Source organism: Globicephala melas, chromosome 21 (genome assembly GCF_963455315.2).
Source record: "Globicephala melas chromosome 21, mGloMel1.2, whole genome shotgun sequence".
NCBI lineage: Eukaryota > Metazoa > Chordata > Mammalia > Artiodactyla > Delphinidae > Globicephala > Globicephala melas.
Window position 1 is genome coordinate 22,970,088 of NC_083334.1, and position 18,309 is coordinate 22,988,396.

Consider the following 18,309-nt stretch of genomic DNA (forward strand, 5'->3'; position numbering starts at 1 on the left):
AACACAAATCTGTTCTTGTCTTTCCTAGCAGAATAATGAAGTTTAATGAGTATAACTGGGAATTCCTGAATTTAGGTTTTTTGTGTGACCAGGAGCTAAGGCAAGACTACCACAGGAAATTACTGTTTAGGGAGAGAGAACTTCTGCATGAACCCCCTTTCCTTTGGGGAAAAAAAAGGTAAAAAAGTAACACCAATTTGTGTCAAGGCTGGTAGAAAGAAAGAATAAAACCCGTTGTTTGTTTTTATTTTTTCTGTCATTTTAATGTAAGACTGACACAGACTGCTACAGCATCTGAGATTCCACAGAGAACTACATGCTTCTGTTATTAGAAAACCTTTGCTGAAGCACTTGAACTTTACTTCTTAAAAAAATGAATACGGAGGCTTCAAGCATTTTTGTCAGCACACTGCCATTCACAATAACCTTCTAGATACTTATTTTCTACCTTTTCCTAAAAAGGTAGTTCTCACTTACCAGAACCCCACACACCACTGACAGGTTCAAAGCTCCTGAGCTCAGAAGTGATCAAAACACACAAGGAAGTATAATTAGTAGTCCAAAGTTTGGTTTAAATGTTTGAAGAACAGCAAACACCCAATAACACATACCAAATAGATTATTATCGCTTCTATGATGTAATGAATCAACAACTAAAACCACCTAAGACAGAAAATTTCTGTACTCAGTGTCTATTGGTATAAAGCCTTCATTCTTAATGCTTCTTATGGCATCACAGGTGTCAGAAATCACACAATACATTCTCAGCATTCTACAGTAGTCATCACTTTCAAAAACTATAATATACATCTGCATGTTACACAAACATGATTCTCTAGATAAGCATTTTGTCATGTCAACCCCTAGCCTCAAATAACAGAACACAAAAAGCTATACAGGACAAAACACCACAGAACTTTTGCATATTCCCTTTCCCCAGCTGTTAGCAAGGGGCACGTTTTATAAGAGAAAGTGATGAAAAATCAGAAGTTTTGCATCCAGTGTTTGATCCCAACTTTTTACTTTCTTATCGTCTTCTGGTACCACCATATCCTAGAATGAGAAGAGTAAATTTTATATTAGTTTTTTAAAATGCATTAGAATTGCTTATAAAATTACAACAGTAATACACGTTTATTGTTAGCAAATGATACGACACACGAGGGAAGAAGGAGAGAATGAGCTTGTGGACCAGGGCTGCAGGACTCAGTGCATCAACTCCCCACAAGAGCCCTTCCAGCCATCCAATCAGCATCAAGTCTGCTAAACACACACACGCTTGCTGGCAATAACTTTTAGTCAGGAAACCAAAGATGTGTTCTGTGCTGGGGCCAGCGTGGTACAGGCAAGACCCGAAGTCTGAGCCAAACAGCAGAGAGGCCAGTGGAGCCTAAGCCAGGCCCTGCTACCTCTCACGACTCCAGCGGTAAATAGAAGTAACATGGGGGAGGGTCACGGACTTTTGATGGTAAAGGTTACCTAGGCACCCCCAGCTCCCCCAAGATGCAAACATGCTAACAGACAGGTTACAAGACCACAGTGTTCCCATCTGGAAACTCAATTTTCCTCAGATCTTCCTGTAGGTTATTTGGTAATGTCTTATGATTTTCTTCACCTAAGTCCCATACATTTCTAGTTGATATATACAGTTTCTTACAATTCTTGTTTCCACTGAGAATGTGGTTCCTTTTGTCACATTATGTCCTACGTAGTTATATCTTTATATATCTTCTCAATTATTACCACCTCTTTTTCTCCCCCAAAGCAACCACTATCTTAACATGTAACACCACAGATTAGTTTTGCTTGTTTTTAAACATGTATATTTATAAAACATGAATGTTGCAATCATATTGTACATATTCTTGTGTGTCTGGCTTCTTTCTTTACATCTGATAAATTTATCCACATTATCGCATACAACTATTTACTTATTCTTACTGCTGCACAGTATTCCACTGTATGAATATTAACTCAATTTTATCTCTGCTTCTTTACAAAATTTCCTCTTAGTCACTTGCAATAAACATATTTTTGACAATGATTTAAATAATGGCTCAATACATTTTTATTGAGTTCTACCAAACTGAAAAGTTCAACCTTCTACCTAGAAAATTCCCATTTTAGAGCTTAAAGGACCCCTAGAGATTAACCAGAATTAAACATACATGGAAACCAACGTCCAGGAAGGTTTAAGTTAAAACCTTGGTTAGTGACAGACATGAATCTAAACCAAATTTCTGTTTGAGTTTTAAAGAACAGAAGTGGGAGGAAAGAATAGATCTGAATTATATTTTAATCTCAGTTAATTGTGCAACTAATATTTCTGGTGAGTATACCACATAAAACCATGACTGCTAAATGTATAGTTAATCATCTAAGTTCCAAATTGTTTCTGTACTTTACTGAATAGGAACTTCTTGATTTTTTGCTCTCACCTGACGCTGTTCTGGTTTTTGGCTCTGAGCTTGAACACGCTGAATAGCTTCCTGGGTCTCCACGAAGTGGTGAATAAGCACGCCTATTCCACGAGCTGGAGTATGAGGATGGGTAGTACCACGAGTCAGAAAAGGGTGTTGCTGCTCTATAAAGACAAAAGTGTGTCAGGCATTTTTCTTGTGACTATGATTTTTAAATACCCTCCTATTCCTAAACCATCAGAAAACAATTTTTATCAAGTGTTTTTTCCTCAGTGTTCTGGTATATTAGGATTAACATAAAATAAACACTGTTTTATATTTCTGCCATTCTTATGGTCATTGCTATGAGGAAAGAAAATGACAGGGAATAAAGGTTCTTTCTTTCTGAATTCGCATTCAAATACAATCTAAACTTAAACTACTATTTAAACTGAAGACATTCCAAAATCTGGTCACAAGCTCTTTCCACCCTTGCTTCTATCATTCTCCAACCAAACCAGAATGCCAACTGTGCCCCAAATGTTGTGTTCTTTCCTGCCTTCTCAGATGTCGAGTCAACAGTCTTGCTTCTAACTCAGATCTATAAGCATGACATGTGAAAGAAAACAACACATATGATATTGATCAAAGCACAGATGGCATTCTTTCCCATCCCCAGAGAATCTGATTTAATAGGGTAATGTCACCATAATTTATTGTCCTTAACAAAACAAATCCAGTCAAATTGTAAGTAAAACAAAGAAGCCTCTAAAGAAAGGCTGAATTAAAGAGCAGGTGAGATAAATGCAAAGCTTACCTATTGCTGCCAAACAAATATCCTAATATTCCTCCAGTTCCCAAGCCAGTCCAGAACCCTGGTCCTGAATTTTCATGTCCTTGTTGTCCAGTGAAAGCACTGCCAAAACCAGAAGTTGCACCATGCGGTCCTAAAAATAAAAATGATTATGTATTCTCTCTTAAACCATAGTCTACAGAACTAAAGATAATATGACATTTCAATTGTTTCATCTGTATGCTTTAATAATAATACTCAGGGGACTTTCCTGGTGGCACAGTGGTTAAGAATCCGCCTGCCAATGCAGGGGACCAGGGTTCGAGCCCTGGTCCAGGAAGATCCCACGTGCCAAGGAGCAACTAAGCCTGTGCACCACAACTGCTGAGCCTATGCTCTAGAGCCCGCAAGCCACAACTACTGAGCCCATGAGCCACAACTACTGAGCCCGCGAGCCACAGCTACTGAGCCTGCATGCTGCAACTACTGAAGCCCACGTGTCTAGAGCCTGTGCTCCACAACAAGAGAAGCCACCACAATGAGAAGCCTGCGCACTGCAACGAAGAGTAGTCCCCGCTGCCTGCAACTAGAGAAAGCCTGTGCACTGCAACGAAGACCCAACGCAGCCAAAAATAAAAAAATAAATTTTTAAAAAGAATAAAAATAAAAAATAATAATACTTCAACTTATAAACAAGTGTATTCAAAAAGTGTATTTATAAAATACTGGTTTAGGGCTTCCCTGGTGGCGCAGTGGTTGAGAGTCCGCCTGCCGATGCAGGGGACACGGGTTCGTGCCCCGGTCCGGGAAGATCCCAAATACCACGGAGCGGCTAGGCCCATGAGCCATGGCCGCTGAGCCTGCGCGACCGGAGCCTGTGCTCCGCAACAGGAGAGGCCACAACAGTGAGAGGCCCGCGTACCGCAAAAAATAAATAAATAAATAAATAAATAAAATAAAATAAAATACTGGTTTGTAACTAAGGAGCACCTGCCTTTCCCAAACACAAGGAAAAGGAGGGATATGTTTTTAAGGCAGGGGAGGGTGGTTTCTTCCCGTAAGGTCACATCTGCCCTGCTCCAGATCAGCTACTAGAAGACGACCCCACGTGTCAGAGCTACTTCCTTTCTACTGTGTGGACACGTCTAGAAGCTCCAGGTTGAGAGCTGTACCTGAGTGTCTAATGGAGGAATCCAAGTGGAGGATATTTGTTGGTTGGGAAGTCGGGTCTTACAAGGGACCAAAAAAAAAAAATATCTTCTGCTCAGAGGAAGTTTTTCTTAAATTGCTGTATCATATACATAAAGGGAACTGTGCTAATCCCACATGTACAGCATAATAAATCTGTATGTATGTGCCCATGCATGTAATCACTACCCACATCAGTAAAACCTTTCTAGCACGCAGAGACTCCCTCACGACAACTCCCAGTAGATACCCACCCATGTCAGAGAGAAGCCGACTCTGACTTTTCTCACCACACTTTGGTTTTACCCATTCTTGAACTTTTTATAAATAGAATCATACGGAGGTACTCTTCTGGTGTATCATTATGTCCATGAGAGTCGACCTCTACCACTGCATATATCAGTTTTGTTTTTGTTTTTTTCTAAATTTATGTATAGTAAGTAGTCCAATGTGTGAAAAAAAACACTTTGTCTCATTCGAATGTTTACAGACATTCTATATCCAGTTTTTGGCTGCTGTGAATACAGCTGCTGTGAACATTCTTGTGCAGATCTTTTTGCACACACATGCATGCATTTCTCTTAGGTATGCATCTAGGAATGAAATTGCTGGGTCATTGGATGGCGTATGTCTAGTTTCAGTAGATACTGACAGTTTTCCAAAGTGTTTTATCCTTTTAACTCCTTCCAGCAAGTTCCAGTTAACTACATCCTTGCCATTACTTGGTACTCTGTCTTTTTAATGTTAGCCATTAAGATGATTAAATGGTGGTTAATTAAGAACTCAGATTTTAATCTGCATTTTCCTGAAGACTAATGATGCTGAACACCTTTTCAAACTTTTATTGGACATCTGGATATTTTCTTTTACTATAAAATGGCTGTTCAAATCCTCTGTCCATTTTTTTAATTAGGTTGTCTGTCTTTTCTCGGATTTGTGGGAGTTCTTTATGTACTGTAAATACACGTGCTTTGTTGAAAATATGTTTTACAAATGCCTTCTCCCAGTCTGTGGCTCGCCTATTCACCCTCTTAATGTTGTCTTTGATGACTAGACATTCTTAATTTAAATAAAGTCTAATTTATCCCTCTTTTCTTTTTGGCTGGTATTTTTTGCATTCTAAGAAAGTTTTGCCTACCCTGACAAATATTTTCCTATGTTTTCTTCTGGAAATTTAATTGTTTTACTTTTATGTTGACCTCTGTAATACTCAGTGAATAAAATTTTATGTGTGTTGCGAGACAGAGTTCAAGGTAAATGCTTATTACCAAATCTGATCAAGTTTGATTGAGATGATTTGCAGTTTAATCATGCATCCTTAAAACAGTAATCACAATTAACCTTATAGAGAAACAGAACAGAAGAGGTAAAAGAAGTTGAAAGTAAAAAAATAAGACAAATCTGCTTTGGTTTCCCAATGCAACCATTTTCTATATCAGAAACCAGCACAGGATTCACTACCTGACTTCTATCCTACTTACTGCCATTGCCTAGGAAAACATACCTGTGAACTCAGACTTAAAGCCTGCAGGAGAGGGTCCTTCAGAATTGGTGAATCTCTGATAACGATGGGAATATGGAGGATACTCAGAATATGGTGGAGGAGAATCATGACCATTACTAAGGAAGAATTTATAAACTCCAAAGGCAATAGCAAGTAGCACCACGATGGTAAGCACTCCACTGATGCTACAAGATTCTCGGGAGTACAACTTATTATAATAATCAGAGAAAGAGTTAAAGCCATGGTTTTTTCCAGACTCTCTCGATTTCTTCAGGCCAAGTTCCGTGTAATCTAAGTGATACTCCAAGCCACAGGAACCTCTCAGTACATACTGGTCTTCAGAGGATTCATAGCCTTCACAGCTCACCACAGTTTTTCCAAATTTGTACGCGATATCTAAATCGGTCTTACATTCCCACTGTGAAGAAAAGTAGAAACAGGTTATTAGAAGCAAAAGATTTTTTTTTTCATTTAATATATATTATTTGGGCTAAATAGCTGTCATAAAACAGCAAAATGAAGCGAGGGAATGATAATTCAGGACGAGTATTTCTGTGCTGGGGGAGGGCAAACCAGGGGCTTCCAAGATACTGGTGATATTAACATTCTACTTAAGCTAGGTGGTGGGTACATGAGTGCTCATTTTATTACTATTCCTTATTCCTTACATATAGATGTAAAGAATTCTTTTGTACATATTAAGCATTCCCTGATTTATTAATTTTAAGCAAATTTTTTAAATGTCAACTTTTTAACCACTGTTGAAGATGCTTTCTTTAAAAATGCTTTCTTTAAAAATTTTCAACATTAAGGCTCAAATATCAGCATCATATATGAATATCTGGTAGCTGTTGATACAACCTTTTGAGAAAAACTTCCTACACAAATTCTATAAAAACCATGGTCTACCTTCCCCAAGGTCCAATCCATTAAGTAATTTTCTTAAGTTTTTTTAAAAAGACATTAAGAAAAACTGCAAAAAGAATCTATGCTAGCCTCAAAATTTTCCAGCATAAAAAAAAAAAACCCAGGTCTAGTTTGAATTCTATAACTACTTTGAGCTGAGTAGGTAATATGCTTCTCTATCAACATTAAAAAAGATATAAGCCAAAAGAGATCTGATTGGTTCTATTGCTTTTCTCTTTTTTGGACAAATTATCTTCCTCTTTCAAACTTCAGGTACACTATATCAGCTTTATTCATATATAATTCACATACTAGACACTCACCCATTTCAATGGTTTTTAGTGTATTCACAGAGCTGTGCAACCATCATCACAATCAATTTTAGAATATTTTCATCGCCCCCAAAAGAAATCTCATCTCCTTTAGCAGTCACTTCCTGTTTCCCCCCAGGTCTCTTAGCTCTAAGCAACCACCAATCTGTCTGCAAGGATTCCCCTATTCTGGACATTTCATGTAAACGGAATCATACAATACGTGGTCCTACGTGACTGGCTTCTTTCACCTGGCAGAATGTTTTCAGGGTTCACACATGTTGTAGCATAAATCAGCACTGCATTCCTTTTTATGGCTAAATAACATTCCATCGTATGGCTATACCACATTTTGTTTCTTCATTCATCAACGATGGGCGCTTGGGTTGTTTCTACTTTTTGCCTTTTATGAATAACGCTGCCACAACGTTTAGTATGTTTCTGTGTGGACACACATTTTCAAGTCTCTTGGGTACACACCTAGGAGTCGAATGACTAGGCATTCAGTAACTCTATGTTTAAACCTTTGAGAAACTGCGCGTTTTCCAAGGTGGCTGCGCCGTTTCACATCCCTAATGGCAGTGTATGAGGGTCTCTCCACATCCGCACCAACACCTGCTACTAGCCTTTCTGATCACAGGCATCCTGTTGTAGGAACTGGTGTCTTACTGTGGTTTTGATTTGTATTTCCCTGATGCTGCACACTTTTTCAGCTAATGATGCTGAACATTTTTTCACATGTTTATTGGCCATCTGCCTATCTTCTTTGGAGAAATGTCTAGTCAGATGCCTTACCCACTGTTAAATTTGGTTATATGTCTTCTTACTGAGTTGTAATAGTTCTTCATATACTCTGGACACAAGTCCCCAATCAGATATATGACTGCAAAAGCTTTCTCCTATTGTGTGTGTCCTTTTCGCTTTCTTGATGGTGTCTGTTGAAGCCTAAAAGTTTTTAATTTGGATAATGTACAATTTTTCTATTTTGTTGTTGTTGTTCTACACTGTTCCATTTTTTAAATAATTTTATTTGGAGGAAGATTTATAAGCTTGTTGATTTAGGTAAATAAACTCAATGTCTATCGGTATTTCATGTTAATTGTCATTTCCTTAATAGCATATACTAAAAGTGGCTTCTAATTATAATATTTATACTCTTGGAATTAGAAGAGGCTCTCTCCTGCTACTAAACATAAGTCAATGTATGACATCCTCTATACTTCTTTGCTCATGCCATTCACTCCCTTCTCTATCTCTTCAGCTCTAAAAATGTTATCCTTCCTTACTAACACAGTACATATAATACTTTCTTCTTCAAGTCTTTCCCAATCCCCCAAGCTGGACGTGACTTTACAATACTTTGTTGGCACCTAGATGTAATGTGAGTGCTTGTCTTATCTATTCTCCTAGGAAGAGAGTTTCTTGAGGGTTGTGACTCCATCATTCATTTTTGTATAATACTGTTTAATGTATGTTTAATGAATGACTTTTTCCCATCAAGACTGAAAAGTAATATAAAAGTAAAAGTAACTTCAGCTTTAACCTGAAGATTCTGTGATTTGGTTAGCAAGACTAGGAAAAAATGTTGTGAAATACATATCACCAAGCAAATATGAACTCTCTCCCTGAACTGCATACACTAGGCACAAAGGTTGTCTCAAACAAGAATATCACTCTGATGGAAGGGAAAACTGTCAAAGCAAGTTTCTGGCCGAATGACCAACCATCTTAAATCCTTTCTGAAAGCAGGCAGAATACGAAGTCGAAATCTATTCGTATTGATTTAAACTGAATTCACTTAAAATCTATTACATTTCTAAAGGATAACAAATTTTGGAACTTCAAGGAGGTGGTCTATCCTAAGTACAAAATGCCAAAGACCTGAAGACAATAAAGCCCACTGAAATGCTTTCACTCGTAAGTAACCACCCTCAGCTCTAAAACAACTTTTTAAAATCAAGCATTTGAAGCACAATAGGGACACGGGAACCCCACCCCCACTTACAATCTACAATTCCTTATCATCTTAACTTTATTTTTTAAGGATAGGTTGGTATTCTTTGAGGAATGACAGAGAAATGACAATCAAAAGAAATCCTCTACCCCCCACCCCCAAGTATATGAAAAGTTTTGAAAATTTACTAATGTTTTATGAGAAAGTTTTGGTATAAAGATTACAATGAATATTTCCAGGCTTTAAAATCAGTTCATTTCTTTCAGAGGATGTTCCTTTCAGAGACCGAATCACTGATTTATATTTATATATTTTAGGTAACCAGAGATTTTCTATATGTACTTCCCCAAAATACTGAATAATGTCTTAATAAACACTTCACTGAAAAGGATTCCATTTAGACTTCCATCAACATAAAGAGTATTACCTGTACATCATAACCATCCCAGCCTTTGTTCTGACACTGTATGACTTTGGGGGTATAAGAATCACATCCAGCTGTGCCTCCAACACATTTCAACTGTGGGATCGGATCCAACCTACGGGAAGTAGTATAGCGGTCATAGTGGAGGGTAAGAGCTTTTATATCCCGCAACAATACTCTGTCTGAAACAGTAAGAACACAGATAAACAGATGGTAAATATCTTGTCATATAGAAAGATTCATTCTAGTAAAACTCTTGTCATCGAAAATACTTTCAAAAGTAAGGCTCTTTCTTGCCTTTTGAGGATGACTAAGGAAGAGAAGATGGAACAGTTTCCCAAATCCCAAAGCCATCGCAACAACCTTCACGCCTTTTGCACAAAAGTCAGAAAGTCACTCCTTTAAGGTCTCCCTTCATTTCAGGATTGATGTCCCCTAAACTGCTTCTATATCGTGAGTTCCACGTAATTTTTGCAAAATCAGAACCAAAAGTTCATTAACCTGAAACGTTGTACTACTGTATGACAATTGACAATAATATCAATGGTTAATTAAAATAGCAAAACATATACATGAATGTTCCTGAAGCACACTTAATGACTTAAACGTCTGTCAACAGATGAACGGTTTAATAAAATTTTGGCCTATTCACAAAGTGGAATATTCTACAGCAGTTAAAATGAATGAACTAGAATTCATGTATCGGAATAGAAATAGTAAAAACATTTTAAGCAAAATGCAAGTTGTAGAATGTTTAGTAGGATGGCTTTACATAAACCGCGAAAACTGGCAAAACAGTACTACATATTGTTAAGGTCTATACGTGTATATACCAGTAGCGTGAAAACATGCATAGGAATAACTAAGCATCAAATTCAGAGCACCACTGAGGACAGAGGGAGAGCAGAGACTTTCGCTCTCTATCCCTAATGTTTTATTACTTTGCAGGGGGGAGGTTTGCTTGCAAATATAGTACAATGTAAAGATTCAATAAAACTGGGTGGTGAGTACGTGGGTTTTCATTGTGTACTTCTGTGGGTTTAAATATTTTAAATATTTCACAATTTTAAAAATTAAAAAGTTAAACTATTTCACAAATTAAAAATCATATTGACAAAGCAGTTTAAAAAGAAGAAGTCAAAACAAGGAAATTATGGCCGGCACTGATGTATCAATACATAAGTGAATTTTGAAGTGTTATTGGAAAATGAATAGTCTTCCTACTTATCATCCTCAGATTATGATGGAAGATACTGCGGATTGGTTCACTCAACACACATTTTGCCCTCAAACTGGTATGACTTCTTGCAAAGCTAAAAGACTCCTAAAACCTCTTGCAGCTACAAATCCCAAAAGTGATTTCGGTTCTGTCAACCGGAGGGACTTAAGCGAGATCCGGAGATCAGAGCTTAAACTCAGACTGTGCCCAGGCTAGCAGGCAGTCATGGGGGCTCAGGGTTTTCCTGACACTGTCCAGTGCTCCGTAATTAGCGTCGTGGATGCAAAAAGGCTTGATGTGAGCCATCCAGTGTTCACTGCTGCAGATGTAGCAGACATCACTTTCCACCATTTTGTTAGCACCCAATTCCCTATTAAATTAGCAAAATTTGCTGCCTCTCAAATTCCACTGAAAGTACAATAAATGAATTGTTTTGCCGATGTGAACAAACAAGGTCAGGCAAAACAGAAAAGGAGATGGTAACAGAATTTTGGAAGGTGAAAGCAGATGGACCAATAGTTAGGTGACTAGAGTCCTAAATATAAGTGAAGTGCCAGACCAGCAAGTGGGAAAACTGAGAACCAACCTGACACACATAATGGAATCCCTAAAAGCAACAGGAAACGGCAGCTCTTGAACTGGAGCTGACTAAAGTAAGCACTACAAGGTGAAAGCTGCTTGAGAAGAAGCTACATCCCTAGATGGTCTCCCAAGCTCTTTTCATTCATATACATATATACACACACATACATACACACACATATATACATACACACATACATACATATGCATATTTCACAATTTTTTTAAATCTAAAAGTAACACTTTTTCCTTTTAAAAAGAGAAATCCATTCCTCCTCCAATTTCACATTTCTGTGATAACCAAAACTAGCAGCCTGGTCAGCACCTTCTTCTTGCTCACACAAACAGATACATATACAGGGGTTGTTTTGATTTTTGTTAGTTTATTTTTATAAAATTGAATCATACAGTACACATTACTCTTCACATGCTTTTGCACTTAATCAGACATCAAGGATATTCCCTCACGTCAGCAAATACAGATCTTATTTATATTTATTTACCAAAAAAAGAGCTTAATAAATTTGACTAAGCTGAGACTTACTGGTCACCCTTCTCTCACCAAAATACAATAAAACTAGAAATATAATAATATAAAGTAATATAATAACATATAAAATGGAAAAAGACAGCTGAAAACCAGTAACAACAAAGAAAGGAAAATTGGGTTACAGCAATCAAAACATATCTGTAATTAAATCTATAATAATGTAAACAGTAACACAGAATTAGGAAAACTGATCATGTGCACAATGTATAAAAATTAATCCCTGATGGTTAAACACTTACCACAAAATGAACAACAAATTAAAAGTACTAGAAGAAAACACAAAAAGAAAGAATATGTTTATGATCCTGGGATGGGAAAGATCTTAAGACACCAAAAGCAAGACTGACCAGCAAGATAGTGACTATACTTGGCAAATCATGTTCAATCTATGAAAACCCAAGAATCCATAATAATACTTAAAGGGAAAGCCAAAAACTCACTTGTCTATACTTAAAGTGGCTACCAATTACCTCACTTTGAAAACTAGCAATTAAAGATTTTAAATTAAATGTTTATCCTGACTTTCCAGCCAGAACCATAATCTGAAATAGCCTCAGTTGATAAGGAAAATCTCAACTTTACTGAAGAATATCAATCAATAAATGCAGAAGAAGTGATAGAATTAGAAAAATCACCATCTTACAACCCCTAAATAAACAGATTCAGAAAAGGATTAATTAGTTTTAAAATCATTAAGTGAATGGATATTGGTATACTGCCAAGTAACATTACATGGAGTGCTCTCTAGTCACAAAAGGGGAAAAATGTAACTTCACAGGTGAGAAATAAGCCACTGTAATCCACTAGTCAAACTTAGCACTGCTAACGGTATAAAGATCGATATTACACCATCTCCTATGATGTAATCCTCAGAAGTATTTAATATGAATCTAATCAATCCTTTGGACCTAGCTTTAAGCTTACTAGAAATACAAGGAAGAAAAAAAAATGCTAAAACAATGTCATGAGAAAACAGAATCCAGAACGTAGGATATTCTAAAGGATAACTGGCCCAATCCCTTCAGCAAAGCAGGAGCATGAAAAAAGAGACCATTCTACATTTTCAAAAGACTAAAGGGATAATTCAGTCAGATGCAATGACTGGTCCTGGACTGGGCCCTGGTTTGAACAAACTAGTTTAGACATTTTAGGGACAACTGTGATATCTGGCTATGGAATGAGTAATTAGTTGATATTAAGAAATTAGGGTCAATTTTGTTAGATGTAATGTTATTTTTACTAGGTGGGGAAAAGTTCATTAAAAAAAGGCTTATACTGAAGGATTTAGTTATGGCCTATCATGATGCCTGTAACTTACATTAAAATATATCAACATTTAAGGGCTTCCCTGGGGGCGCAGTGGTTGAGAGTCCGCCTGCCGATGCAGGGGACACGGGTTCGTGCCCCGGTTCAGGAGGATCCCACATGCCGCGGAGCGGCTGAGCCCATGAGCCATGGCCACTGAGCCTGCGCGTGCGGAGCCTGTGCTCCACAACGGGAGAGGCCACAACAGTGAGAGCCCCGCGTACCGAAAAAAAAAAAAAGAATACATTGCTTAAATAAGCAAAAAGGATATATTGTACAGCACAAGGAAATAGAGCCATTGTTTTGTAATAACTTTAAATGGAGTATAATCTATAAAAATATTAAACTAATATGTTGTAAACATGACACTAATATTATAAGTCAATAATATGTCAATTTTTAAAAAATGGGGCTTCCCTGGTGGCGCGGTGGTTGGGAGTCCGCCTGCCGATGCAGGGGGCGCGGGTTCGTGCCTCGGTCTGGGAGGATCCCGCGTGCCATGGAGCAGCTGGGCCCGAGGGCCATGGCCACTGGGCCTGCACGTCCGGGGCCTGTGCTCCGCAACGGGAGAGGCCGCGGCAGTGAGAGGCCCATGTAACGCAAAAAAAAAAAAAAAATGCATTGTTTTACCAAATAATAAAGCTTACTATAAAATTAAAATAATCAAAATAGTATGGGATAGTAACAGAAACAGACAAGTGAACTGTGAAACAAAAGAAAGTCTAGAAATAAATCCAGATATATGTGGAAATTCAATACAAGATAAAGTGGGTTTTTTGTGTTCTAGGTGTATTTTTTTTTATCAAGCATCACCATATTTTTTTTATAAAACAAAGCACAATGGCATCCTTTACCGTTGACAAAACTCAATATTCTGCACAACTCTTTCTGCCCTGCTTAGCCTGTGTGAGGAAAGACAAATGATGCATCTCAAACCCACAAGTAATTTAAGAAGTAGAGTAAATTGGGTCTGAGTTACAATGAGTTGCAGTAGCCTCAAGTGGGATCTCGGTAATACTGTACAGAATAGTGATTCTGAGACTACTCCTTAAATGAAAGGAAACTCTTCTCCAACCAGCAAAAGCAGGCTTTTCCATTTAGTGGAAAAAGGATGTCTTCTTTAATAAATGGTTTTGTCATAACTGACTACACAGCTAGAATAAAAACCACCTGAAGCTATATAAAAATTTAATTCCACATGATCCAAATATCTAAATTTCCAAGAACTATACTAAAATAAAATATGCTATATTAAACTCAAACTACCTCCTAATAAATAAAAAATTATAACAATGAAAATGTTCAATGGTTTAAAAAATCAGAATATTATTAAACTAAATCATGGGAATAATAACAACTTGAATTTGTTGTAGCAGGGCTGAGATAATGCAAAGAACACTGAACTAAATTCCCACCACCAACTTGCTATATGACTTTGGCCAAGTCAATTTATCTGTATAGAAATGACCTGTAAAGTTAAAACAATATCAACCTTAAAATTGACTGTGAAGTTTAGATATGATTTACTAAAATTATCTGGCAGAGTACTCGACACATAATAGGTGATCAAGTATGATAAATATTATTGAGAATGTTTAAGGAGCCATATACCTATGTGTTATCATTACTATGACTCTACAGCATCTTTCCTCCCTAGAGATCCTAAAGGTTACTATGTTTTGTAATCAGAATACATATGTTGAAGCCTTAATCCCCAATGTGGTGGCATTTGGAGGCAGGGCCTTCAGGAGGTGATTAGTTTTAGATGAGCTCATGAGGATGGAGCCCCAGTGATGGGATTAGTGCCCATGTAGGAAGAGGAAGAGACCAGGGCCCCCATCCACCCACTCAATCCCACCTACCCCCACCCCGCCCCACCCCAACTCTTGTTATGTGAGAACATAACAAGAAGACAGTCATCTGCAGAGCAGGAAGAGGGCCCTCTCCAGACACCAAACATGCTCGCACCTTGATCTCAGACTTCCCAGCCTCAGAATGCAAGGAATAAATGCTGCTTACCACCCAGTCTGTGGTATTTTGTGATAGCAGCTCGAACTAAGACAAGGTCTAAGAACAAAATGCTCACAACCTTACTCCACTAGTACATCAGTCAAGGGTGACACACATTTCCCTGAAGTCCAGACTCACAAATCAAAATCCACTTGCAGGTCTTAAACTTAAGATGAACAAAACCAAACTCCCCCAAGCCTGATTCTCCCACAATCCCACATGTCAGGAAAGGGTAATTCCATCCTTCTAGTCACTCAAGATCCAAAACCTTGGAGTTATCTTTGTCTTCTCTCCTCGTCTAACCCCTATATCTAATCCCTTAGAGTATCATGTCATCTCCACCTTCAGAACAGCTGAGAAGCCCACCACTCTCACCAACTGCACTGCTTTCCCCCCCACCCCCCGCCGCCAACCATCACCACTCTCGGGACTTACTGTACAAGCAGTCCCTTCACTGGCCTCCCAGCTTCCCCCCACCCACTCTCGCTCCCACAGTCTGTTTTCCACAGAGCAGACAGAATGTGCCTTTAAAATACAGATCATATTAGGGCTTCCCTGGTGGCGCAGTGGTTGAGAGTCCGCCTGCCGATGCAGGGGACACGGGTTCGTGCCCCGGTCCGGGAAGATCCCACATGATGCGGAGCGGCTAAGCCCGTGAGCCATGGCCGCTTAGCCTGCGCGTCCGGAGCCTGTGCTCCGCAACGGGAGAGGCCACAACAGTGAGGGGCCCATGTATCGCAAAAAAAAGAAAAAGAAAAAAAAAAACAGATCATATTAAAAAAATATAGAACAGAATAGAATGGGATAGAATACAGGTCATAGCAGACCCATCCCTTCAGGGTTCTCATCAAATGTCACCTTAACAGTGACTTCTTCCCTGACTAACGTATATTTTGAAAATCCCTGCTTCTGCCTGCACACCCTGTCCTCCTTACCCTGTTTTTATCAATGTCCAAACTACTATTCACAATATGACATGCTATTTACCTGATTTGTTCATTTTCTATTTCTCCTCAATAGGTGTAAACTCCAGGGCAAAACACTGTTTTGTTCACTGCAATATTCCCAACACCCAGAAGAGTGACAAATACAAAGCAGCTCAATAAAGAATTGTGAAAATTTTTAGGTAATCTCTTTAGAACTGGTACAATTTTTTTTTTTCTGGACAAATTTTTGCTTTATGTTAGCTAAAGACAAAGTGAGTACAACCAAAGTCAAACAAAAGACAAACGAGGGACTGACTACTGCTTGATAAAACTACTTGAAAAAACTAACTCAATAAAATGCCTTCATAAAATAGTTCCTCAAAAGAAATTTAAGTCCAAGTAGTTTGTGTTTACTCTGCAAAATATTTTTGTGCCTTTTGTTCCAGAACAATAGTTTTATAGAGTAGGTAGACAAAGAGCTACCAGGAAAAGGTTCATCATTAGTTTAATTTGGCTCCGTTTTTTTATTCCCGACTCTTCATCTGTAAACCATTTTTTTTTAAAACCTCCTCTTTTTATTCAAGAATTGATTGAGGGTTCAACTAATGTTTTAATCCAGTTTTTAAATTGTAATTCTGATCAAAGTCTTCTATCTATATAAAACTTTCTAGAAATACATAAGGAAAATGTACAGACATTTAAATCCAACTTGGCTTTTTATTAATTAGTAATAAAACATCCACATCAAAGGAGTACTCAAAATCAAGTACTTACAAATAACACCTTCTCTCTCATTTTAGCATTTAAGAATAAAAAATAAGAAGCTTCAGAAATAAATCTGTTGCTTAAGTTCAAAAACACAGGCATTTCCTATCACCAAATCACGACTGCAATATGGGTACACTTTCCATGCTTTTAACATCTTTACTCCCCAAAACAAAAATGATGTTTTCATTGTTTGAAAGTCATTTTTTACATCACTCCAACTTAACAGCATGCATCATTTATTAAATGGAAAACTGTATGTATGTATGTATACATATATATACACACACATATGTATTAATTACATGGAATATTCTCGATCCCATAAAAATTCGTTAGACAATTCTAATAACATAGTGATATGAAAGAACTATTTTTCCTAGAAATCACTTATCGTGTACCATCACAAAAAAAAAATTGTTTTTAATTCAACAGGAAAAGCTGGTGTAACGCAATGAACGTCACTGTAATGGTCAGAATAAGCAGCGTGAGTTGTGATCACATAAATAGTACAGTCCATGATTCTGCTAACCTACCTCCAAGGTTTGCAGCCCTGTCCACGAAGTGTGACTCAAGGACTGCCGGTGCCATGGCAACTGCCAGGTACAGCAACAGGCAGCCATGACAAGAGTCAGCGACGATGACATCAGACAGTCTTGACAACAAAGCAAAATGCGCAGGTGAGGGTCGAGCTTTCCAGCCAGACCCAGGGGATGAGGGCTGTAGCCCGAGAAAGAAGAAGGTGGGCAAATTCTGGGAGTCCAAGCAAGGGAGAAGGGAACATTAACAACACTAGAGTAGTCCTGCCCCCCCCACTCCCCAACAGTCCACACTCGTCCAGGAGGACGTCTGGGAAGAGCAAAGAGGCCAGGTAGGGCACAGATGAACAGCGAGGAGGATGGAAATGAGGAATTAGGGTAGAAGGGCTCAAGGGGCGGCGAACAGAAATGGTGGAGCCTCTTAGCGCTGCTTGAAGGCAGCAGGAAGGGGGGAGTGAAGGCAGCACTCACCAGGGTCGCTCCAGCCCCGGGCAGAGCCCGCGATCAACAGAAGCAAAAGGAGGCTGAACAGAGCGCAGCGTCCAGCCGCTTCCGGCCCGCCGGCCGAAACCATGGCGCTCGGTGAAGATGGCGCGCGGCTGCCGGGAGCTCGCAGGTCGGAACCCTGGCTGCGGAAGGCCGCGCACCGTTAAGCACCGACGCCGGCAGCTTCCGCCGCGGAAAAAGGAAGGTCTACCGCAGGACCCCTGCTGCAGGGAAGGTCCGTGCGCCAGTCTGACGTCACTACAGCAGCAGCCCGTGGGGTAACTGGAGTGGTCGCTGCTGTCCCCGCCTCTGGAGCCCAGCGCGGCTGCGGGCGGAGTCGAGGGCGGGGTGCCGCCGTTGAGGGCGGAGCCAAGGGCGGGACGCAGAGGCTGTGGGCGGGGCCTAGGGCCACCCTCCTAAAGATTCAGCGCGAAGACTGAAACCATCA

General features: G+C 39.0%; 1 protein-coding gene across 1 annotated transcript; it reads right to left on the reverse strand.

Moving 5' to 3' along the window:
* Positions 1-228: 228 nt before the first annotated feature.
* Positions 229-18,186, reverse strand: SARAF (store-operated calcium entry associated regulatory factor). The gene is made up of 6 exons (XM_030832430.3): positions 17,847-18,186; positions 9,483-9,661; positions 5,885-6,302; positions 3,217-3,346; positions 2,439-2,584; positions 229-1,053 (listed from the first exon to the last, which is right to left on the reverse strand). The coding sequence occupies exons 1-6, from the start codon at positions 17,947-17,949 to the stop codon at positions 1,028-1,030; spliced, it is 1,002 nt and encodes a 333-aa protein (XP_030688290.1). The 5' UTR covers positions 17,950-18,186; the 3' UTR covers positions 229-1,027.
* Positions 18,187-18,309: the final 123 nt, after the last annotated feature.

Excerpts from the sequence above, each read along its gene's own strand:
- SARAF (XM_030832430.3), bottom strand. The coding sequence starts at position 17,949 with ATGGTTTCGGCCGGCGGGCCGGAAGCGGCTGGACGCTGCGCTCTGTTC. Across the intron at positions 6,303-9,482 it reads GGGATGGTTATGATGTACAG|TGGGAATGTAAGACCGATTT; the intron begins GTAATACTCTTT and ends TTTTCTTCACAG. Across the intron at positions 1,054-2,438 it reads AAAAACCAGAACAGCGTCAG|GATATGGTGGTACCAGAAGA; the intron begins GTGAGAGCAAAA and ends TTCTCATTCTAG.